The sequence below is a fragment of the Alexandromys fortis genome, unplaced genomic scaffold, assembly GCF_014885135.2.
Source record: "Alexandromys fortis isolate MF-2015 unplaced genomic scaffold, M_Fortis_MF-2015_v1.1 scaffold_181, whole genome shotgun sequence".
Taxonomy (NCBI): Eukaryota; Metazoa; Chordata; class Mammalia; order Rodentia; family Cricetidae; genus Alexandromys; species Alexandromys fortis.
In genome coordinates, this window is record NW_026068069.1 from 3,235,574 (window position 1) to 3,260,848 (window position 25,275).

Consider the following 25,275-nt stretch of genomic DNA (forward strand, 5'->3'; position numbering starts at 1 on the left):
GGAAGATTCTAGCCTCCGTCCATCTTGGTGTCTCTGCTCCAGAGTGCAGAGTTGTCTGGTCTCTCTGGGAGCAGAGCAGAGTCTGACCTCACTTCCTCTTCCGCCCAGAATTCTATTCTGTTTACTCCTCCCATCTATGTTCCAAGCCATGAGGCCAAGCAGCTGGTTTATTATAACTTAACCAATGAAATCAACAGATTGATATATGACACTCCCACATCAGGATTTCACTGTGTACACTTGGCTGTCTTAGAACTCACTCTGTAGACCAGTATGGCCTCGAACTCACAGAGCTCTGCCTCCTGAGTGCTGGGATTCAAGGCCCTCTGCAGTTCTAATCAGTATCTGCAGACACAGCCTCTCTCTGGGAATTCTCACTCTTTCTTCATTCCTTTTCTCTCACCCCAATTCTTAGGCCAGTTCGGAAGACTATGAAGAAACTATAAAGGAAGCCAAGGAAGCATGGAAAATGTGGGCAGAGGTAAGGATGCGTCCCTGGTCCCCACTGCCAAACAGGTCACCTGCTGTAATTGTGAAAGACAGATGAACATGAGGCAGGGCTGAAATGTGCGATCTTGGGGACTGTGTTAATTTCCTCCCTGGTATTCACAAAATAGTGTCCTTCCCATTTGGGATTACAGGGATGGGTAACTTTAAAATCGATGAAAACTCTTACGATATGGCGTAAACCGGAGCCAGGAATATTCTCCCCCAACACTTGTAATTGAGCAAAAGAAGGGGAGCTCTTTGTTCTGTGCGCCTGCTGCCTCCCCTCCCAGACTGGCCAGGGACAGCATGTCTTCACAGCATGCCTGGCTCCAGAGCAGGCACACTGTTTTCTCAGGGCTAAGGAGTTCCTATTGGCCACGAGGCAGAATCTGCCTCCTTCGTCTTTGCACACCATCCATCATGGGTTTAAAAAAAAAAGCCAAAGTGCGGCTGCTCAATGGGTGGTCGTTCACACCTTTAATCCCAGCATGTGGGAGGCAAAGGCAAGTGGATCTCTTGTCAGTTCGAGGCCAGCCTGGTCTACAAAATGAGTTCCAGGACAGCCAGTACTGTCCTCTACTATAGGTCGGTGTGGAGGGGGAATCAGGAGAGAAGGAGTCACTAGGGTTTTCTGGCAGCCCTCTGCCTCCATCAGAGTGTGTTCATGAAGAGGGAAGATGAGGGATGTTTGTCTTCAGGCGTTGTCACGAGGGTTATGTCGTTTAATCATGCATTGTTTGCAGGTGTTCATGGTGGAGCTGGCACCTGGCGAGCGTCAGTACACCATGATGCCATGTGTTGGAGCCTGAACTTGGGTCCTCAGGCTTGGTGGCAGGTGCCCTTTCTCACTTAGTCTTCTCAATAGCTCCCTGGTATTTTGTTTTTAAGGATGATGCAGTATGAAAATCAAATTAGTCTTAACTCCAGCTGTTGAAATAGGAGTGGTGGGGCTGCGTCCCCAACACCCCGGCCGCTTGGCTAGCTCATGCCCGAAATAACAACACACAAACTGTATTCATTTAAGAACTGCTTGGCACATGAACTCTGGCCCTTTCAGGCTAATTCTCGCACCTGGACTAGCCCAATTCTAATGATGTGTGTAAGCACCCCAAGGTGCACTTACCAGGAAGATTCTAGCCTAAGTCCATCGTGGATTGGAGCTGCCTGGGAGAGCAGAGCATGGCGGCTGTCCAGTCCCTCTGGAAGCAGCGCAGAGTCTGACCTCACTTCCTCTTCTGCCCCGCATCCTATTCTGTTTCCTCCTCCCATCTATGCTCTAAGCTAAGCCAAGCGTTTCTTTATTGCTCAGCCAATGAAATCAACAGATTGATATATGACACTCCCACATCATCCAGCCTTGCCAGTACAGATGTTGTCAGAGCTGCCTTTGGGTATTTCTCTTCCAGCTCTCACGTGTTTACTCCACCGCTGTGATTCTTCTGTGCACGTTACATGACGTGTGCACAATTTTAGGATCACATTGTATGCCAAAAAACTAATGCATACTTTAAAAAAGTGTTTATTTTTGTATGTTTGTGCATATGATGCTTGTGTGTTGGCACATGTATCATGAAGGACATGTGGTGGTCAGAGGACAATTTTGTTGAATCACTTCTCTTTGACTTCACATGGGCCTTGGAAATCAAACTCATGTTGCCAAGGGCATCCTTTCTCCCCTTCTTTCTTCTTTTTCTTCTTCTTTTTTTCTACGATATATTGTATGGAGGCCAGGGAATATCTTTTTGTCTCAGTCTCCCAATGCTGGAATAATTCTCGTCTTTTAATGAGAAATATTTTATGCTCATGTGTGTCTATCTAGAGTAATACAAGCATGTTTGAGAACAGTTTATGCGGTTTCAGGGTCTGTTTTCCTAGACTGATTTTAAAGACTTTGGTGGTGGTGCTGATGGTGGTGGTGATTTTGGTGGTGGTGGTGATGTGTGTGTGCCATAATGTGCATATGGAGGTCAGTGGTCAGTTTTGTGGAGTTGGTTCCCTCCTGCCATCTTAGGTGGGTTCTGGGGATCCACCACAGGTCACCAGGCTTGAGCAGCAAGTGCCTTTAGCTGCTGAGCCACCCCATCTCCCTCCTTCGCTGACTGTTATGTCTGTCCCCCTTGCTACAGTGGCTGCTGTTGCTGTCCTGGTAATCTTTCTGAAATGTTGTGCTTTATTGTCTTTTCCAATTTAGGTTCTCATTTGTTACTTCAGTATCTTGCCCCACACTGCCAGATTGCGTTCAACATTCCTTCAGCAGCTTTTGCGTTTTTGAGTTGAGGTGGAGTTGCTGGATAAGTAAGGCCAGCCACTCTCGGATGAGAGCGAATTGGATGAGTGGGGGATCTGTTTGTTGGCATGTGAGTTAAGCAATTGAGTTCAAAGTTTAGTGTAGAGACAGCTTGTTCTAATAGTCCTCTTTGGCTCCGGTCGTGTGACAGCGACTTAGAGATGGCTAGGCCTCAATGAAAACATCAGAGCGGGCTGTCCGGTCCACAGCCTCCCTCTAGGACCCTCCCATGGAGCCTTGCTGCTGCCCTCTGTCCTTCTTTTGGCTTTGCTGACCTCACAACAGAATATTGCTTCATTCATTTTATCCAGTTAAGCCTAGAAGTTCCAAAGGGAATATTTTTCCTTAAAGGAAGTAAAAAAGTATAAACACAAAGGAAAAGTAATTTATAAAAGCTGCTTCATTTATTTGTTTGTTTGCTTATATATTTATTTTGAGAGAGGGGGTTTAACGTAACTTAGGGTAGCCTCAAACTTGATAGAGCCAAGGCTGGCCGTGAGCCCCTGATACTGCTGCCTTCCCGAGTGCTGGTGTTACAGGAGTGTGCTTCCATGCCTTCGGTGAAAACAGGTTTCCGTCACCACCACCCATAAATAAAGGCCTTAAAATCAGTCTGGGAAAACAGACCCTGAAAGCATATAAACTGTTCTCAAACATGCTTGTATTACCCTAGATAGACACACACAAGCTCTTAGTGACTTCTCTAGCTGCAGAGGCCCTGGCCTTCCCCACCTGCCCTTTATCCTCCATGATTCCTTCTGTATCTCAGGCCAACTCTTTCCATCCTTCAGGATTCAGCAGAGTCTGCGCTTAGATTGCCCCTGCATCTAGTCTTGTCATTTTTGCTTTCAGTAATTGTCTTTAGACCATCAGCAGTGGACAATTGTTTGTTGCCTTTTCACTTGTGCCTCCCAGAAGAGATTCGCTCCAAGGATGTTTAGCCGTATCACAGTGCCAACATGACCCAAAAAGCCTCTAACGACGATGTAGCTGCAGTCTGTTCTTCTGTGGCGCACATCTGTCAGTGTGGTACACACAGACATCTACTTTGACACCAAAATTCCACTCTTTTCTTAGATTCCTGCCCCAAAGCGAGGAGAAATAGTGCGGAAGATTGGCGATGCCTTGCGGGAGAAGATCCGGGTGCTGGGAAAGCTGGTAAGGAATTCTTTCGAGTCTATTCGTGATCTCTTGAGTAGAGAACAGGCTCTCATAGTTTTCATATGACCATTTTGTTTTGTTTGAAGCTGGGGTTTTTGCTGTGTTGTCTCACCTTGGCTCACATGATCCATCCCTCTGCCTCAGACGCCTAACTGCTGGAGTTCTGTAGGCTTCCTTTCCCCACTAGACTGAATCAGATTTAAAAGGATCAACATTGTATGTGTGTCCTAAGGTTGTGATTTCTAAGAAAAACAAGTTTTGAGATCCATTGTTTTAGAGAAAAGTGAAAAAATGGTTTAAAAATCATTGAAATAAATCCATTATACATGGCTGAAATTCTCAAAGAATTAATAAATTATATTAAATATAATTAATTATATTAAAAATAAGACAAAAGCAAGTAAATAAAGAAGTAGAAAGATAAAAAAAACACCAGAAAACAGGTTTCCTTAGTTTCTTGTCTACATAAAATAATGTTTTATTTTGTCCTCAGCTTCATGTTTTAAATACAGATTCTACTGGAGAAATTCTACTTGGGTTTCTATATTTTTAGGTATCTTTGGAGATGGGGAAGATCTTAGTGGAAGGCATAGGAGAAGTTCAGGAGTACGTGGACATTTGTGATTACGCGGCTGGCTTGTCAAGGATGATCGGGGGACCCGTCTTGCCTTCTGAAAGTAAGCCGGGAGTCGCTGAACCAAGTGTTTTGAGCTGTGGTACAGCGCTTCAGAATGTCCGCGGCCCAGTGAGATCGGGCGAGATGGCTTGACAGGACGCCTGACAACTTCGGTTCCATTCCTAGACCCCCTCCCCCCCCCGGAGTGGAAGGAGAGAACTGAGTTTGTTGCCCTCTGGCCTCCACGAGTGTGTGCACACAGACTCGCACACCAGATACTCGGGTTTTAGAGTTGAGGGCAGTGTCAGGGAATTGGTAGCTGTAATAGAGCAAGTAGAGGTTAGGACCATACGCATGTAGGTATGCTGTCGAAAAGGCCTTGCAGGGAGGTTAGTCTAAGGCCTTGAAGGAGATGGAACTGGGGGGTCGAATACTTCAGGTGGGGTAGGGGGTTGTGAAAAGTCAAGGGTGGAGGAACATGGACGTGGGGACTGCCTTGCTTCGGCACAGCTAGAGGACACAGTGCAAGGAAGGATCCCTGTTGGGAGGAGTTTGGACTTTACCCTGAATAGCTGCCGCATCTGTGCAGACTGTAGAAGCCTCCGAGCGAGGGATTGATGGAAGTAGGGTGAAGGAGGAGGAGCTGGAGTGAAGGCTAGCCTTGCCAAGCAGGGGTTGGGGTGCTGGCCTGCAGGATGGCCTCAGTGTGAGGTGCTGTGCTGGGAGGTCCCCAAGCCTGCTTCCAGTGTGAATGATGGCAGGGAGGGCCTCTTCCCTGCCAGGTAGCAGTGTGTAATTTTAACCTGTCAGCATTTCTTACCCAACCAGCTATTGGTGAAAATAAACTTTCGTGGGATTAGCCTTAAAGTTGACAATTGCAATTTGAGTTTTGATTTTTTTTTTTTTTAATACGGTGTCTCATGTATTCTGGGCTGGGCTAGAACTTACCATGTAGCTGAGAAAAGCTTTGTTTCTTTTTTTTTTTAATATTTATTTATTTATTATGTATACAATATTCTGTCTGTGTGTATGGCCAGAAGAGGGCACCAGACCCCATTACAGATGGTTGTGAGCCACCATGTGGTTGCTGGGAATTGAACTCAGGACCTTTGGAAGAGCAGGCAATGCTCTTAACCTCTGAGCCATCTCTCCAGCCCCTGAGAAAAGCTTTGAACTGGTCTTTCTGCCTCCACCTCCTGGGTGCTGGGATGACAGGCACGAGCCACCACACCCAGTGTAGGCTGTGCTGGGGATCCAGCCCAGGGCTTTGCACATGCTAGGCAAGCAGTCTACCAAATGAGCCACGTATTCTGCCAAAATATTCCATTTCTATTCGTGCTTTTAATTTCCTTGCAGCGAATAGAACGTTTTTGTAATCCATCCAGCGTGAGCCTGTAACACGAGCTTCCTTGTTCACGTTGGAGAGGTCAAGAGACAACATAAAGAACGTGGATCCAGATCTGAGAATCACGTGTTCTGTGCTATGCTTATATCTTACCCTTTGTGTTCACATCTCCTGGGGGAACTTCCCACTGCCTCACTGACATGTCCCTAACTTCCAAATGGGACCCATAATGCCCTTACCTCTGCGGCTCCTGAGGTGTGAGGTATAATGAACATTATTAAATTCGCTGACGTGGTATAATAATAAACAGTTCTGTTTTTTATTAAGTGATATGTTCATACCCTTTGGCTGTGTGAGGTGATCCAAGGAAGCAGCAGGAATCTTCTGGCCTGGTACATGCACGTCTGACCTGCAGAGGAATGGTTTAGGATTTTATTCTATTAACATTTATGTTCACTACGAATATTTACACATCTCAGGACCTGGCCATGCTCTCATCGAGCAGTGGAACCCATTAGGCCTGGTGGGGATCATCACCGCCTTCAATTTCCCTGTGGCCGTGTTTGGCTGGAACAACGCCATCGCGCTGATCACAGGGAACGTCTGCGTTTGGTAAGCTGGGCTCGTTCTCCTGTCTCATGGAAAGAAGGGGATGAGTTAATAGCAGTAGCGATTGCTCTGCTCTGCTCAAAGGGTTTTAGATGTGCTAAAGTGTTTCCCAGACGTTCTCAACCAATACATGAAGTCACACGTGCTGATTGTCTTCATTTTTAATTTGTATTTTACTATCAGTGATGTGTTTGGATATAGTAGTGGCCTCTTCCCTCCCAGCTGTTCTCCCTCTCAGCGGAGGTCTCGTACCTGATACGTTCTGGTACGAAATACACCTGGAGTTAGGCTCCATATGTTAATGGCTCAGCTTCCAGTTGAGATGATTTATTTATTGGAGGAAGACTTTGCACTCTTTCCTCTGTCTTCTAAGTGCTGGGATTACAGGCATGGGCTACCTTGTCCAGGATTTTTCTAAATTGATTTTTTTTTGAGATAAGATCTCACTATGTTACCCAGGTAATCTTACCGCCTCAGCCTCCCGAGTGCAGGGACTACAGGCATGCAGCAGTGTGCCCAGCCAAATTTATTAGTGTTAAATACGCCTTCTATAGAATATTCTTAATCTCTCTATAAAACAAAATGTAGTTTGAAAGCTTAACAATTTGGTAGCATCTTACTGAGGGACCCAATGCTTTCTGTTTTGAGATTTCTCCTTGCTGAGACCAACTGCTTGATAAGAGGCAACTTACTGGGGGAAGGGTTCTTTTGGATTACAGGCGGAGGGCGGGGTACAGTCCATCATGCAGAGGCGGCATAGTACCAGCTTGCTTGCATCCGTGCAGTCAGGAAGCAGAGAAAGGAGAAGCCTAGTGTTCATCTGGCTTTCTCCCTTTTGTTCTGTCCTGGAGCCCAGCTATGGGACGCTGCTCCCCATGCTTGGGGTGGCTCTTCCCCCTTCAGTTGGTGACCTCTGGAAGCACTTTTCTAAGCGTGTGTGGTTTCCATGCTGGGTATTTCAGCACTGCCCAGGCAATGCTTAGTCCACTCAAATTGACAGTCCTAAGTAAGAACCGTACAGTGTTGAAATCACCTTGCTGTTGTGTAGCTAGCTGGCAGTTACAGTTCCGACGGTCCTGCAGCAGGTGGGCTCAGCATTGCTTGGTGCGGGTTGATGTTCGTGAATGGATAAGTTTCCTTATCCATTGTGCCCAGAGACGCCACCTACAGGATAGGTTTCCACTTCAGTTACTAGAGTTATTTGTTGTCTAATTGGACAGAACCTTTTCTCTGTAACTTTGTTTTGCTTTGTAATGAAAGGTATTTGCCTCTCCTCAAGTTAATTTTCTTTCTCTCGCTCTTTCTTTGAAAATGTCTCTAGGAAAGGAGCACCAACAACTTCTCTCGTTAGCATAGCCGTCACAAAGTAAGTATGCGTGGCTTGCTTTTTCCTGGGCATGGCAGAATTTTGCAAAGATGATTAATGGGCACGGCTTTTTGTTTGTTTGTTTTGCTTTGGTTTTTTGATTTTGTTTTTTCAAGATAGGATTTTTCTTTGTTCTGTCTTTAACAACCCTTGTGTCCTATAACTTACTCTGTAGACCAGGCCGACCTGGTGGTTAGGGACAGAAGAAGAAAAGCAAGGCTTCATCCCTGTACTTCCATGCTGGCGACACTCCAGCCTCCAGTCTGCCATATTGACTCAGATGTGTCTTCGTAGTTGGGCATATTTGATGAAAATATGTTTTAACCACTCAGTGCTTTCCATTTCCTAGTCATATTCTGTATATGTTTTCCTTTAGCACTCTATTTTAAACCCAGGCTTCCACTTGTGTTTGCAAACCGTATCTATAATCTGTGAGGAAACCCCAGGTCTGAGTGTTTGAAGAGTCAGAGGGAAAGTTGGGAAGGGAGGTTCCGTGAGAGGGATTTCTCTCGTTTATAAAAATGTTCCGAGTGAAACAGTTGGCTGAGCAGTCTCTGTCGTTTCCTTCCTAGGATCATTGCCAAGGTTTTGGAGGACAACCAGCTCCCTGGTGCCATTTGTTCCCTGACTTGTGGTGGAGCAGATATTGGGTGGGTGAATGGATGAAGGGTGTCCTTCTGTTGAAGGACCCTGGGTTGATTGCTGGGAGTCTTCTACTGTAATAACCAAACCCAGTGTGGCTAAGGAGGCGAGGAACCTTCTGTGGGCGTTAACACTGTAGACCTGCTATGTGTTAATCCTGTAGACCTGCTGTGCTTTAACACTGTAGACCTGCTGTGTGTTAATACTGTAGACCTGCTGTGTGTTAATATTGTAGACCTGCTGTGTGTTAACACTGTAGACCTGCCGTGTATTAATTCTGTAGATGTGCTATGCTCTTTAGTGAATAACCTTCCTGAAAAATACTTGTGTTTTAGTTCTTGACCTACTGATTGTCAACACTTATATTTTTGACAGATAATAATTTCCTGATACATGAGTTATCCAGAGACCTATAAAACAAAGCTGTGACATTGCTCTCCATGCCTGAGGACTTAGCCTAGTGGCATTTCCTTAGCTGATTGTAATAGGAGACAGGCGGTATAGCCCTGGAGGATACGGAGGTGGGGGGGGGAGGGTAGAGTGTTTGTCTAGTATTCAGGAAACTCAGAGTTCAGTTCCTAGCACTGAATATGCCAGGTATGGTGACAAATGCCTGTAATCTCAGGATTCTGGAGGTGGAGGCAGGAAGATCAAGAGTTCAAAGTCATCCTCAGCTACACGGCAAGTTTGAGATCCTATCTAGAAAAAAAAGGACTTAGGTTTTTTTTTTTTTTTTAAACTGCCACAAGATTCATATACCATAAAGCCCTTTCTTTGAAACTGTTTCACTTGGGTTTTTGTTAGTTTTGTTTTGGTCTTGGGGTGGGAGCCCAGGAACTCTGTGTGTCCCACTGAGTTGTACCCTCAGCCCCTGCTGAGTGGCTTGGAGAACACATTCATTGTTGTGCAACCATTGCTATCTTATTCCAGGGTATTGTCCACACCCACTTCCCACTGCCTTCCCTGGGTTTCTGACAGTCACTGATGTACTTTTTGTCTCTGAAGTTTTCATTTGATGCCATTTTGTATAAATTGAATCATAACATGAGCTCTTTTTAAAAACTATCTTTATGAGTCTTTTGCTTAGCATAAGGTCACACACAGCCTCTTGAGTCTGGAGTTGGCTAATACTGTTCTGAATCATCAGGAAAGCTGGGGTCACTTTTTTTTTTTTTTTTTTTAACCAGCTTCCCCTTTGACCAGGGAGGTTCCCTACGAGTCAAGGCTACCACCATGCTGGTCTAGATGTTAGGTTCTTACTTCTTTGTTCATATGGATGAGAATGATAGAAAACCTATCTCCTACCTCCCTACCCCCATAGTAGCCACTGAAGTGTTTTTAAATGTCACTGAAACACGAGTTTTGTATTCTTTGGCCTACTCTGTTCTTGCAGTCTGGATATCCTGTCCTTCTGTTGGCCTTGACATAGCTCAGCAGCATCTGGCTAAGCACAGCCACCTGGCATGCAGGCGCTCACGCTTGTGGGCTGAACCTGGCGAGTTGTACCTGAGTAATTCACTCAGTCTGTCCTGTGTGCAGGCCGGAGCAGGGCTGCCCTGCATTGCTCACGCTGAACGGAAGCAAGGACAACTGAACGGTGACGTTTCAGTCGGTAGTGTTGGAGCTGTGTTCCTGAGAACCAACTGGAAATCCCAGAGCAGCTTTTAATTGTTTAAAAATTGTATATGTTGGGGGGAAATTTTAGTTGGGATTCAACTAAAGGGGGTTCAAGGGAGGGTCTGATTTTGGAGAATTCGGGGTAACGGACATGACTTGAGCTTTGATCCTTCTGCCATCGGCTCAACTTCCGGGATTATAGGTATAGACCGCCACATCCAGTTTTGTGTGGTTGTCTTCTGAGTGCTAGGACGCAAGCTACATCCCCAGCCCCAAGAGAAATGTGTGTTATCTGGGTCCTGGAGTTAATTGTGAGCAATTTGACTTCAAGGCAGTCCCTTACTAAGTGGCTCAGGATGGCTTTGAACTCACTCTAGCACAGGCAGGCCTTCAACATGTGCTCTTCCTACCTCAGGCTCCCAAGTTGCTGGGATTACAGGCTTGTGTCATAGATCCGGTCCTTTTCTTTTAAATAAAGCCTGCATGAGTACCACATGTGTGCCTGGTGCCTGTAGAAGCCAGAAGAGAGTTGGGTCTTCCAGAACTAGAGTTATGTATGGATGGTGGTGAGCTACCATGTGGGTTCTGGAAATTGAACCTGGGTCCTCTGGAAGAGTAACTGGTCTTTTTTAACTGCTGAGCCAGCACCCCAGCCCCAGGTCTGGCTATTCCTAAAGGGGTCGTATTGCAGATCAGGAGCCTGAAAGCGCCTGGTGCTCTTTAAGAAGGCACAAGGAACATGTTGTCTCTGCTCCCTCTCAGTACAGGAAGAACTCTCTTCATGATCTAAGGAGGTTCCTTTAAGGGCTGTCATAGCTCACAGAGCAGGTCGGCTTGCTTTCCCCGAGCTGCTACTTGTGAACAGTTTGTTTCCTTACCTCATGCCTTGGGATAGACTTCCTTGTAACCTTGACTGTCTTGCCAAGGGCCCATGTCATGCTTCTTGCTGGTACTGTTGGGTGCCGTCATTTTTAGGTATTTTTTTTGCCTGGGTGACTCTCTGTGTTCCCTTGCAGCACAGCAATGGCCAAGGATTCACGTGTGAACCTGCTGTCCTTCACCGGGAGCACCCAGGTTGGGAAGCAGGTGGCCCTCATGGTGCAGGAGAGGTTTGGTGAGTGTGGGCTTTGTGATGAGGGTTTGAATCAGTATATGATTATCTGCAGGTCATTGCTGGCTCTGGTGGTGCACTCCTTTAATCCCAGCACTTGGGAGGCAGAGGCAGGTGGACCTCTGTGAATTCAAGGCCAGCCCCGTCTATATAGTGAGTTCTAGGCCAGCCAGTACTATATTGTGACCCTGTTTTCCAAAAACCCAAGAAACTGAAAAACAGCAAACCAAACAAAAGGCTCAACAAAATAAAGAATAAGGTCAATAAGGTTGTCTAAAAAAAATTATATTTCAGTGTAGCAACTATGAGTGACTTAAAAATGAAATTCAGAAGACAGTTCCACTATGGTGACATAAAAAAATAAAACACACATAAATCTAAAGTAGTGTTAGTCTTTGTGAGAGTAGCTAACGAAAGACATTAAGACCTAAATAAAGCCATCCCGTTTTCACTTTTCCTGGTGTTTAGGCTTGTTAAGATAGCAGTTCTTTTCAAGTGATCTCTGGGCTCAGTGTGGTTACTATCAACATCAGCCGTCTGTTTTGTGTTAAGTGACAAATTGATGACAAAATTCCTATGGCAATGCGAAGAATGCTGAATATCTGAAGCGATTTTGAAAAATATTAGTGATGGAGAGCTCATACTTCCTGATTGTACAACTAACCCCCAAATTATCGCATGAAGTCATAGAGCAATGGGATGGAACCAAGAGCCCCTACATTTATTGCTCATGGGTGTCTTATCCTCTTGGCACAATTGCCAGACAATTTTTTTTTGTTTGTTTTTTTTTTCGAGACAGGGTTTCTCTGTGGCTTTGGAGCCTGTCCTGGAACTAGCTCTTGTAGACCAGGCTGGTCTTGAACTCACAGAGATCCGCCTGCCTCTGCTTCCCGAGTGCTGGGATTAAAGGCGTGCGCCACCATTGCCCGGTTGCCAGACAATTTCAGTGGGTAGGAACAGTCTCTTGACAGGTAGTGCTCGGACAAGTAGATAGCCACTTGAATTAGTATGAAATTTTTCCTTGTCTTACTCTAAACCTCGAACTTAACTAAAAATGCATGCGCGCGCGCACACACACACACACATGGAGGTAAGAGGTCAATTTGCAGGAGTCGATTCTTGCCATTCATGTAGGTCTTGGGGATTGAACTCAGACAGGCTGCAGGCTTTATTTGCTGAGCCATCTTGTCAGCCCCTAATGAATTTCATTGCTTAAAGGATTGGGGGTGAGGGTTTGTTTATAGGCTCACAGGTGCCTTACCGGTTGCTACACCGCTGAAGAATTGATCTCTCCCTTCTCCGCCAACATTAACTGTGTATAAGTCCCCAGGGAGTGGTGGGACCCCACGAGTCCACTTTTCCGTGACAAGTGTTGACAGGCCCCATCTTATATGGGTAATCACACAGTTACTTTGAGCTAATTTGCCATAGCCACATCTTGCCTGGAAGGCACCAGTCCCTACTACTTTGGAAGGCGTGATAGTGATGTCCCATCCCAGTCATGGTGGGCATTCAGCTGATTCTCAGCACTTTGACCAGTTATGAGTCAGTGCAGTCACTGCTCAGGGAAGCTTCCCCAACCAAAGCAGACAGCAGCAGCAGCTATGTGCATAACACTTTGTCATTTACTCTGCCTAGAAACATGCATGTGCATGGGCTCACACGCACACAGTGTGTGCACTTAACTCATCCATTCTCAGTGTATTTCTGAAGAACACATTCTTGTATGTAGCTGTTGTACAATGTTGTAATTGTCATTAATATCATTGTTAAGCTGCGTGAATAATCAGAAAGTAAAGGAAAAGATAGAAAAGATAACTAGGATCAGGGCTGGAGAGATGGCTCAGAGGTTAAGAGCATTGCCTGCTCTTCCAAAGGTCCTGAGTTCAATTCCCAGCAACCACATGGTGGCTCACAACCATCTGTAGAGGGGTCTGGTGCCCTCTTCTGGCCTGCAGGTATACACACAGACAGAATATTATATACATAATAAATAAATAAATATTAAAAATAAGAGATAACTAGGCTCTCTAATGTGAGCCGGTGTGCCCTGAGTACTGGAACAGGAAATAATTGTGTCTGTTTTCTTTTAAAGGGAAAAGCTTGTTAGAGCTGGGAGGAAACAATGCCATTATTGGTAAGGCTGCTCTTTCCTCTTTGCTTTCTGTTCTGTAGTCATCTTGAATGTGTGGGACTTGCATAGAAACGTATCCTTTCCCAAGCCCCTGTGTGCTTGGGACTCTGTGCCCATCTTTAGGAATTTTCCTTAGGAGTCATGACATGAACTTGGCTTAAAGGAAGAGGGTGCTTGAGAAACAGGATACTGTTGGGAAAAATATTACCTGGGGTCCTGAATGCGGGCATGAGACTTCTGTTGTCTCTAACGTGGCATTAATTCTTCATGCTTTTCCTTATCTTGTTCTCTAGAAACTGGCTGTGTGTTCTTCTAGAATAATCAGTTATTTCCTAAGTGACTTGCCAATTGCTTTAGGTTTCACACACACAAAGTTGACCTTTAGCGGAGTATTGGGGGCTTTCATGTTAGGAAGGAACAATTTTTTTTGTTTAAGATTTTTTTTTTTTTTACTTTTAAGTGTGTGTGTGTGTATGTATTTGTGCAAGTGGGTGCAGGTACCTGAGGAACCAAGAGAGCCATCAGTTCTCAGAGCTGGAGTTACAGATGAGCTGCCTGCCATAGGTGTTGAGAACCATGCTCTTACTCTACTGAGTTATTCCCCTGTGCAGCGTTTAAAGCCGCAGTTTGCTCATCTGTAACATAGGCTAATGATGCCCCAGTCTGAATGGAAGGAGGGAAGGACTGAAGCTCTGTGCTCTGAGATCTGATGTCAAGGACACAGCTAGTACACAACCTCACATGTACAAGACCCTGGATTTGGCCCCCAGAACTGGGAGAACAATTAAATAGTGGATTACAGAGTTGTGGAATGGATAGGAAGTCTAGGCTGTGTGTGTGAATGCCTCTTTCCGTCTTCCTGATCCGAGGATGCTTAGGTTGGACAGGTGACAACACGTGGCGGTAAGATTCCAGAAGGCACAGGGAAGCAGGGATTGTAAGTCATAAATTAGCCTCCTACAGGTTAACCTTGTATAGACGACTTTTCCGCTTCTGAGGGGAGAGGAAGAGGAATGAAGGAGACGGTAGTGATAGGACTTTACCTGGATGTCTTCAGGGGAAGCTGGAACAGATTGTGGTCATCTCCTGCAGCAGGGACAGGCTATCTCATGTAGGAACAGGAAGCTTTGTGGCAGTAGGGATGGACTGGGACAAGCGAGCACCCAGATAGTGGCAAAGCCCATTGGGTTTTCATGGAGCAGTAGTGAGGGGTTTCTAAAACAGAGGTGAAAGGTGACATGATCCAACCGAGACTCAGTTTACCTGTGTATTGGGTAAAGGTTGTAGTTTCCATTGCTCTGTCATCATATACCCTTTCCTAGAAGAAAAGCACACCTCCCCCCTTGGACGTGTGTCTCTGTGCCATGAATTGTCTGTTCTGCAATGATTATTTTGATGTTATTGTATTTTCTAAAGGCATTGCTTTATCCTGCTTAGCAAATGTTCTCTCTCTCTGCCTACTGCACACTGATGGCGCACGCTTTTGTTTCTTTAAGCTTTTGAAGACGCAGACCTTTGCCTGGTTCTTCCATCAGCTCTGTTTGCCGCCGTGGGAACAGCTGGCCAGAGGTGTACCTCTGTGAGGAGACTGGTGAGTGTTTCCTAAACATGCTTGAGATTGTCCTTCCTCTTCCTACGAATGTGTGTATGTGTCTGTGTGTGTTGTGTGCAGGCACGCTCAGAGGGCCCAAAGCAGGCGTCAGATCTCTTAGAGCTGGAGTCCAGCTGGTTGTGAACTGCTCAGTGAGGGTCCTGGGAACCAAACATGGATATTCTGGAAGAGCAGCAAGACTTCTTTAACTGCTAAGCCGCCTCTCCTGCTTTTTGAACACCCCAGTCTAATGAACTCTGTTGACTGGGCGTCATAAAAGAGTTGCTAGAAATATGTATTCCCTAAACATGAGTGGCTGATGTGTGCTCCTCCTCCATGCCTGTGACGGTGGCAGATGCTAAACCACACTAAGCTGCAGTGGGCTCAGGTGACGGGAGCTGGACGCAGAGGTGATGCCAATTTTGAGTCAGAGTCCATGGCTAACATGGACTAAGTCCAGTGTCTTCTAGGAGATCAGACGAGTCAAGTTCTAAAACTGTTAACTAAACAGTTGCTTTGCTTTTTCATAAACATTTCAGATATTGTAAGTGTTGGCCTCGAGTCTCAGATTTCACTCAGTGGGATAGGGCTTGTTGAAAAGCAAATGACTGTCACGTCCATTCTTTTCTTAGTATATGGTTTGAACTGAGGTGGTGGCGTGCACCTGTAATTCTAGGACTTGGGAGGGTGAGGTGAGAGTCCTTTAAGTCCAGGAGTTTGCGTTTAACTTGGGTGGTGTTTTAAACACACACACACACACACACACACACACACACACACACACACACACGTCGGTATGAGGAAGTATTGTCTAGCTTCAGTGTGTTCAGTGTGGCGGATGTGGGTAGTTGAATTTATATACTAGATTGAGTTGGATTTCAGTTTAGAAATAAATCCTTGATTTATTTGTTTGTGGCTCTCCTATAGTGAAAGACTACAGCTAAATAAGTTTTAGGTATACAGTTTGGCTGCATTTACATTTAAAAGCTGCCACAGAGTCATAGAGGGACTGGTTCTGTGTTATTTTCCCTCACTCCCAATTATGAGCAAATGTTTTATATAAGACTGATTTCTAAACCAGACCAAGTTGAAGAATAAGTGACAATATGATCTTTTAAAACAAGATTTATTTTCATGTGTGTGGGTATTTTGTCTGTGTGTATATCTATGCGCCTCATGTATGATTGATGCCCTCAGAGGCTACAAGTAGTGTGGAAATCCCCTAGGACTGGAGCTACAGGTAGATGTTTGTACTTTAGCAGGCCAGGCTCTTAGAAACTTGATACAGACATGGTTTATGGTGTTTTCTTTGATTGCATTTTTGGGTGCTTTTTTTTGCTTGAGACAGAGTCTCATGTATCCCAGGCTGGCCTCAAGCTATTGTGTAACTGAGGATAGCCTGGGACTTCTAATCTTCCTGCTTCCATCTCTCTAATACTGGGCTCATAGGCATGTGATATACCATATCTGATGTGTGGTGCTGAGGATCAAAACCAGGGTTTCCTGAATGCTGGATCAGCATGACTGGCTAACCTGCATCCCTAGCTTTGGTTTATGGTTTTACTTCAACATCCACCTAGAAGAGGTGGTTTATTTTCATAGTTAATATTAAAATTAGAAAATATATACTAAAAGCATGGGCTCAGTTTCTTTTCAGAGATGATAGTATTTTAGTAGTTACTAATCAGTACGGTTGAAGAACTTCTTTACTATCTCAGGATGTGTATATTCATCTTGCTATTCCCCTGAATGCTTGTTCTTTACGTAGTTTTTGCACGAAAGCATCCATGAGGAAGTTGTATCAAGACTGAAAGGTGCCTACTCACAGATCCGTGTTGGGAACCCCTGGGACCGTGAGTAGCTGGTTCTTTTCTTAAAAGTTACTCCCTTTTGACAGCTGGTGCTACCTGTACTTCTGAGCTTCTGAGTTGGAGGTAGTGGTAGGTGCCCTTTTCTGAGAGGTCTGAGGGCAATTTGATGACTTGTCTTCCCAGGTTGAATCTCATACTTGATATGTAAGAGCTGAGGTCCTGGTTGTGTGGGGTGATGGTTGGGTGGGGTGGTGATTGGATAGGGTGATGGTTGAATGGGATAATGATGGTAGGGTGGGGTGATGGTTGGATGGGTGGTGATTGGATAGAGTGATGGTTGAATGGGGTGATGATGATAGGGTGGGGTGATGGTTGGATGGGATGATGGTAGGGTGGGGTTGGATGGGGTGATAATTGAGTTCTTTTTCTTTTTGCTGCTGTTATCCTTTCCGAGTCACCACCATCTGCAGGGAAAGTGTTCGAGTCCCTAGACTTGCTGCTTCCACAGCTCTCTTGCATAGTAACTAGAGTGGTTTCTAAGATGTATTCAGTGCTGGGCATGGTGGTGCATGCCTTTGAACCTCTTACTCAGGAGGAGGTAGAGGCCAAACTAGCTAATCTCTGTGAGTTTGGGGCTAGCCTGGTCTGCATAGTAGTTCCAAGCAGGTAGAACTACATAGTGATAGCCCATATTTAAAAAAAAAGCAGGGGAGAGATAAGGGAAGGGTTGGTTTGGGCCCGGGAGATGGCTCAGGGTTAAGAGCATATATTGCAGAGACCTGGAGCATAGGTATCAGGTGATTCACAACTGCTTTTTGTGTTTGGGGAGTGGATTGATACAATGTATCTTAATGTCTTCATGACTGGCCTTGAACTCAGAGAGATCACCTGCCTCTGCCTATTACATGCTGCGATTAAAGACATGCACCATAATGTCCAGCTTTTAAAACATCTAATAACTCCAGCTTCAGGGGTCTGACACCTCTGGCCTCTGCAGGCACCTACACTCATGCCTTCACTTACACAAACACAATCATACACATAATTGGGAATAAAAATAAGTGAAAAAATATAATTCACCCTTTGGCTAGGGGCGCTCCAGTGATCTTACTCTGCTTAGACTAAGATCAAGATTCCTGAACTCTGTGGCGGATTCCCAGACTTTTATGATATGGATTCCTTCCACCTTGCTTACTGTCCACTAGATCCATGTGCACTTGGCCTGGGCTCCAGTTTGTCCAACTTTCCAGTGTTTTCAAGCATTCCTGGCTCTTTGCTGCTATTTCCTATGCTAGAAATAACCTTTGCCGAGGTCTTCCCATAACCAGCGGCTACATCCTTGCAGAGCTCCAACTCCCTGTGGTTCCTTCAATGCTCTAGTTTCTGGCAGTTGGTCAGTCTACCCCGTTGAGCTGCACACTAGCCACAGAGACTATAGTGGTCTTCAAGGGTGGACACACTGTTAGGAACATGCCACCCCTGTGTTTTTAGGGCATCACTTTGATAGCTGTTCCTCTAAGGTAGGGGTTGGCAAGCATAATCAGTTGACTATCTGTTTATGTCTGCCTCACAGCTACCCCTGCTCATTTGCATATTATGTATAGCAGCTTTCAGACTACAAAGGCAGAGTTGAGTCGTTGTGTTGGAAACCACATACTTGATGCAAAGCGTAAGATGCTAAGCATCTAGTCCTTCACAGCAAAAGTTGCTGATTCCTGCTCTTAACTGAGGATAGAGGGAGGAGGACTTAGCCTCTTAATTTGGAAAGCCACTAACATAAAAACACCATGCCGTTGAGGGCAAAATGAAAAGCATCTCTTTTCTCTCCCCAGCGAATATTCTCTATGGACCACTACATACCAAACAGGCAGTGAGCATGTTTCTTCGAGCCGTGGAAGAAGCAAAGAAACAAGGAGGCACAGTGGCCTTCGGGGGCAAGGTAATGAGAGTTGTGGGTGGATAATGACAGCCTCGTGTCTTTCTTTCCCCTGAACTCAGATTGCTGAGAAAAGGTGGGTCCCCGAAGGGTCCCAGATGGATGCTCTTCTTCTCCCCATTACAGGGGAAAGGGTTTTGAGGAATGCATGATGACAGAATAGCCCTGAGACCCAGAAGAAACTGTCATAATAATTGCCCTCGAGTCAGTCCCTAGGACTAGTTGTTAACAGAAATTGGGTCCACCCTTGTGTGAGACCTGAGTTCATGGTTCTGTCGACCCTTGCAGGAACAGGTAGAGTTGCATGCAAACAGTTTAGAGTGCAGGGTTGATGCAGAGCCTAGAGCGCCAGAGTTCAGTAAGTGGAGAGGTTGTATGGGGGCTGGCTACGCATGCGCCTTTTTGGAGTTTTATGCAATGAATATGAATTCCCTAGGGCATGCGTAACAGAGTATCAGAAACTGGTTTGGAAACACTGGAAAATGGATGTTGCAGGCCAGTACCGAGTACTGGTGACATTTCTCTGGGTTGTGGTTGAGTCTTCAAGTGACGTTACCCCACAGGGCAGGGGACACTGGCCGTATTGGTTTAGTCCTGTTCTGCTGCCTTCATTTATTAACGACTGATGGCCTCCCTGAGGGTCCCACATCCAGATGCCATCACCCCGAGTCTTGGTCATATTCAGTGTGTGAACTGGGGTAAACGCTACTACTAAATGAATTACATAATGGGTACAGATTGCCTATTTTAAAATGAACTCAAAAACAAGCATTTCAGCCCCTTTGGTCTGCCCCACCAAATAACGTTATTGGAACACACAGCATGGTTTTCCTCTCCAAACTCCTTCTCTGTTTTCTCTCTGACAAATAGGAGCAGGAGGGCGCTTTCACTCAAACAGGATGCTTGAGTTACCTGGAAATGCTGTTGTGTTTCTCGCCTCATAAATGTAGGAAGGATGATGTCCCTCTGATCCCAAGTCTGGGGAAAGGAAACCCATCCATTCTTTTTTATCTTCCTTCTGCTTAAGGTGATGGACCATCCTGGCAATTACGTAGAGCCCACCATTATCACCGGCCTGCCCCATGATGCCCCCATCGTGCATGAGGAGACTTTCGCCCCAATTCTCTATGTCTTCAAATTCAAGGTAAGAAAAAAAGATCTAAGCCATGAAAGAAAACGGATTCAGCAAAGCGTTGCCTCTTGGTTTTCTTTTGTGCACTAAAACTCTATTCTATGCCGTGAGCCTTGACCTGAGCACAGAGGCGCCGGTCATGCTCACAGCTTCTGGTCTCGTCCTCTAGAACGAAAGAGAGGTCTTCGAGTGGAACAATGAGGTGAAGCAAGGACTCTCGAGTAGCATTTTCACCAAGGACTTGGGCAGAATCTTCCGATGGCTTGGGTATAACTTAGTCTGTTTTGAATGTCTGTAAACATTTGACGTGGTTGGTGGGTGATTGTGTCCATGTGAGAGCCGCACTATCTGGGCTTTGTTCTGTTTTGATTTCTGGTGTTCTCACTGTCCCTCTCCTCGCCCACAGACCCAAAGGTTCAGACTGTGGCATTGTGAACGTCAATATTCCGACCAGCGGGGCTGAGATTGGTGGTGCCTTTGGTATGTAGAGACTCGTTTTTCCTTTTGAAAAGTCACTTTTGGTTTGGTCCTAGGCTGATATGCATGCTAGGCCAACACTCTACCACTAAGCTAAGAGCCTCTGCCCTCCTTTCCACACTGAACAGCAAAGGAATAGTAGTGTTCGCCTTTAGTTTGTCCAGAAATGGAAACCCAAGCTGGGTGGTTATCACACATGCCTTTAATCCCAGCAAAGCACTTGGGAATCAGCGGCAGGTGCATCTCTTGCAATTGAGGCCAGTCTAGTCTACAGAGTGAGTTCTAAGTCAGCCAGGGCTACACAGAGAAACCTTGTTTCAAGAAAACAACAAAACAAACAAAATAAGAAATGGAAATACAGTTTATATTCTGCAGTAACCTGTAATCTGGCATGCCGGAAAGAGCGTGCACTCCAACCCAGGTTCTTACCAGGGTCCTCATCTGCTTAGGTTGGAGCTGGGCCCTTAGCTCAAGATACATGAACCTTGAAAGTCAGTATTTTTTTTTTCTAGACAGAAGATCCCAGATCCAGAAAGGTTAAAACTTTCTACTTCAAAGCCAGGAAACTTAAACGATAATACATTTGCAAATACACATGCAAAGTGGGGTTAGAAATTGACCAGGGTGACGTGGAATGAAGAAATGACAGACACACGTACAGAAAAGCTGAGAAGTGGTGGTCTGTGACACACAGAGCAGCAGCCAGGGAACTCAGTGCATTTACTACTTAAGGTATGAACGGGAGGAGGAGGCAGGTTAGCTAATGTCCACAGGAAGTGCTGCGAGGGACATCTCAGATTGCAGTCCTCGGGACGAGGGAGCTGCGCTTGAAATGTTCTGCACACACGAATTTTAGCCAAAGATCAACTGTTGGTGTGCACCCGTACTTGGACCTAAGGATGACCTTGCCATTCTCATGGGTCTGAGGTGTTGGGGTCCTTGGCATGGCTGTGTTCATGTCAACAGCATGCCTTCACTTAGGACTTTACTGTTCCCGCCTCATATTTCACTAGATGAGATACTAAGTCACATATTTTTCTGGACCCTTTGAGGACCCTATGAGTTACTGATGTTTACAGATAGCTTTTTTTTTCTTTTTTGGTACATGTTAAGTTTAACTTGTTAAAAATTATTCATAGTGGGGCAGCAAAGATGGCTTAGTGGGTAAGGAGGTTTGCCATCAGGCCTGAGACTCTGAGTCCATTCCCTGGATACTAGAAGGAAAGAACTAACCTTGGAGGTTGTCTTCTGGTCTTTACACTCACACGCACACAATGAAATACAAAAATAAAAAACAAATTAGCCGAAATGCTGAGTGTGATAGCCTATTCTTGTAATCCCGACTCTCTGTAGGCCGAGGCAGAAAGATTGCCATAGTGAGGCTAGCCTGGAGTGTGTACCAGGCCAGAAAGGCCCAGCTTGGAAAAAGAAAGACAACTAAAAACCCAAAGCAAAAACACAAAGTATAGTAAATATAAGTGGCCTTCCAGAACTGCCTTCCTCCATACCCAACTTCACCCCCCCCCCCATATACACATGAAAATCAAACAGGCAAAAGACCAATGATACAAAAAGAGAAATGCCAAAACTAAATAAAATTCAAAAAACAAAAAACACCCCATGGAGTTCACTTTGTTTTGGCTGACTACTCCTGAGCATGGGGCCTGATGTGGAGTGTGACTGATAAGCACTTCGACATGCCACTGAAGGAAACCGATTTCCCTTCGCCATTGGGGTATCGCTTGCCAATAGTCACTTGGTTAGGGCTGGGGCCCAGTCCTCATTTCTCCCTGTTGGTGCTGGGACCACATCTGACTTGAACCTGTGAAGGTTTTGTGTGCTGCCACAGTCTCTGTGTTCGTACGTGCCTCAGTTCTGTTGTGTTCGGAAGACACTTTGCTGGGATCGCCATCACCTCTGGCTCCCGCAGTCTTTCTGCTTCCTCTTCCACACACATCCCTGAGCCTTGAAGGAGGGGTCTGATGGCACCCCCTTTTAAAGCCGAGTGCTCCAGAGCCTCTCACTCTGCGTATTGTTCAGCTCGGGTCTCTCTTGCTTTCCTTCTTCCTTTTTATTTTTTTTAAGTTTAAAAAACATTTAAGATTTATTTATATGTATGAGTGTTTGTCTTCATGGGTACATGAGCACCACTTAAATGCCTGGTGCCTGCAGGGGCCAAAAAGAGGGTGCCAGGCCCCCTGAAACTGGAGTTAGAGGTGGTTGTGAGCTGCCACGTGGGTGCTGAGAACTGAACCTGGGTCCCATACAAGAGTGTAGACAGTGCTCTTAACCACTGAGCCATCTCTCCAGCTGCCACTGCCACCACCTCTTCCTTCTCTTTTGTTTTGGGGACACACATACACACACTTTGTATATCTTATATACCCCAGGCTGAACTCACAATCTTTCTGCCTCAGTCTCTAGGATTGGGATTATAGGTGTGTACTCCCCTACCCAGCGCCCTGTCTTGTTCTGCTAGCTCAGGTGTCTTCTGAGGGCCACAGGAAAGGTGTGCGATGATTTTGCGTTTCTCTAGGAGGAGAGAAGCACACTGGCGGCGGCAGGGAGTCTGGCAGCGATGCCTGGAAGCAGTACATGCGAAGGTCCACATGGTAAGGGGGGGCTCTGGGCAGGAGGGTTGGTCTCCGAGCCTTCGGGAATGGGCTGCTGCTGCTTGTCTGTCTTCAGTTCTGTCTTTGCTCGGTTCCACTTGGTTTTACGTTTCCCGACTCTGTAGCTGCGTTCTTTTTGAGCATGCATGCTCTACTATGGGTAAAGCACCACTAATCCCGGATGCTCCCAAATCTGAAAACTTCTGCACTGGCGTGACATAACATGTGGACAGCTTCTCCAGATGGCCCTGTGACGGGTGGCAGTCATAATGGAGGTATCCCAGGAATGTAAAGTTGCCTCGAGGCAGTGTGTACAGAGAGAGCTACACGAAGCAGGAATGGACTTCAGGCTGACTTGATTCCCATCCCCAAGGAGTCTCCTGTCTATGCAGATGTTCCCAAATCAGAAGAAGGTCTAAAAAAGTGACTCCCGCATATTTACAGTGAAGGACGCTTGCCTTCAATTGTCCCTTCCAGCCTCTTCGTTTAGCATAACAACTGACTATGAGGTTTCCTTGTTGGATTCTGCCCCAGAGGTGGAATAGGGAGGATGAGAACACTGGGTCACTCAGCATGAGGAGGTTGAAGGAGCCATCCTTTCCATTTCTCCCATGGTGGAGTTTTCTTGCATAGTGAAGAAGAGAGGAGCATGGGGGTCTGGCCTGTAAGCTTAGAGGTGGGGGTACCAGCTTAGAAGTATGAACAAGACTCAATTAAGGCGTTTGCCTGGACATGCATGGTGGCTCTGGAGATGCTGCCGGGGACTTGTCTGATCTTTATTGTGCTCTCTGGCCTACTTGGGTGGAACTGGCTCGAGTGTGTGTACAGTAACCTAGGGGGCACAGTTCTTGCCAGCCGTGCTCAGTGGGGCTCCTGAGAGCATCTCCAGCTGTGCCTCCTGCTGTGCTGTAGGCTGGCTTCTCTTTTCCTTTTCCTGTGCGCTCAGAGCTGCGCAGGCAAACAGCATTCTGACTTTTCAGAGCCCATAGACCCAGGAAACCTTTCCTCTAGAAAACCCAAGTGTCTTGTGACTAGTTTGGGGAAAGGAAAAAGAAGCAAACAAACGAAAACCTTTAAAAATTACTACATTCTTACCAATATGGGACTATTTAAATTTCCCCCTGATAATGCAATGTGAGTTACTGAGAAAGAAAGTTAAATCGCCTATGTGCTTACACGATGATCAAAGGAAACTGGGGGTAGCAGATGGTGTACATCTCCCAGACGTCTGTGTTTCCCTTGTTCTTTTCTAAGGAGTCACATTGACATTGTTTTATATACCAATTTTTTTTCTTACCAACTTGAAAGTTGCTAATATAGATGAGCCTATGTTTTTATGTTATGAAAGTATTCTACACTATGTATGCACCGCCATTTACTTAATTCTCCTCCTCCCAGTACCATCAACTACAGCACGGACCTTCCTCTGGCTCAAGGCATCAAGTTTGAGTGACGATGCTTCACTTTGACCTCACAGTCATTCCTGCGGCTGCTCTGAAGAGGCCCCAGAAAACTTCAATTTGCCCTGATTGTTTTATGTACCAACAGTGGCTAATCTCTAGTGATCCCCAAACCTGTCTAAATCAAGATACCCATTTTTCAAATTTTCAAATTAAATATTCTCAACCTAGTTACATTTAGCAAAAGATGGGTTTGGTGAATTTGTGTCATTAGTTACCATTTTTTATTACAGTTAGTTAAGTACATGCAATCTCGGGAGACTGGGGGCATGGAAAATGGATTAGAGAGGAAGAAGAGTGTTTGCCTGCATGACAGAAGGGAACACCAGCTCCCATTGCAGATGTTTGTGAGGCACCATGTGGTTGCTGGGAATTGAACTCAGGACCCCTGGAATAACAGCCAGTGAGTGCTCTTAACCTCTGAGCCATCTCTCCAGCCCAGAAGAAGAGTCTTTGTGTAGAATGATGAAGGCTGTCTTCTGAGTAGTGTCGAGTACTTACGGTCCCCTCCTCTGGTAGGGATTGAAGGGGCGAGGCACCCTCACTTGTTGGGGACCACAGCACAGGTTCAGGTACATGACTATGACTTTCAGTGTTTGAAATGACAGTGGGTCATTGTTGGGCGAGGGGAGTGATTTAGGTCAGTTGTGAATGGTGGCCTAGCATGTGTGAAGTTCTGGGTTCGAGTCCCAGCTCTAAAGCAACAACAAAAAAAAAATGTTCTAATGGCAAAGAATGTTCACCCACTTATGACTCCTGCTCATGACTGTCAAACAGGAAGAAAAGGGTGGGGATAGATAGACCTTCATTCTTGTCCCAGAACTTGTCACCTGCTGGGAACTCTGGGACTGAAGTCACTCATGAAAGCACACCTGGATG

At 45.7% G+C, this 25,275-nt stretch overlaps 1 protein-coding gene across 1 annotated transcript in view; it reads left to right on the plus strand.

Moving 5' to 3' along the window:
* Window positions 1-24,582, plus strand: part of Aldh7a1 (aldehyde dehydrogenase 7 family member A1) — a 27,770-nt gene extending 3,188 nt beyond the window's left edge. The window contains exons 3-18 of the mRNA XM_050120890.1: window positions 416-481; window positions 3,854-3,934; window positions 4,491-4,614; window positions 6,378-6,510; window positions 7,829-7,873; window positions 8,446-8,523; window positions 11,149-11,246; window positions 13,339-13,380; window positions 14,874-14,968; window positions 16,737-16,821; window positions 18,612-18,718; window positions 19,743-19,859; window positions 20,017-20,114; window positions 20,254-20,327; window positions 22,861-22,936; window positions 24,335-24,582. Coding sequence (XP_049976847.1) covers window positions 416-481; window positions 3,854-3,934; window positions 4,491-4,614; window positions 6,378-6,510; window positions 7,829-7,873; window positions 8,446-8,523; window positions 11,149-11,246; window positions 13,339-13,380; window positions 14,874-14,968; window positions 16,737-16,821; window positions 18,612-18,718; window positions 19,743-19,859; window positions 20,017-20,114; window positions 20,254-20,327; window positions 22,861-22,936; window positions 24,335-24,389 — 1,374 coding nt within the window. The 3' untranslated portion in view covers window positions 24,390-24,582. The remainder of the gene's footprint in view (window positions 1-415; window positions 482-3,853; window positions 3,935-4,490; window positions 4,615-6,377; window positions 6,511-7,828; window positions 7,874-8,445; window positions 8,524-11,148; window positions 11,247-13,338; window positions 13,381-14,873; window positions 14,969-16,736; window positions 16,822-18,611; window positions 18,719-19,742; window positions 19,860-20,016; window positions 20,115-20,253; window positions 20,328-22,860; window positions 22,937-24,334) is intronic.
* The last annotated feature ends 693 nt before the right edge of the window (window positions 24,583-25,275 follow it).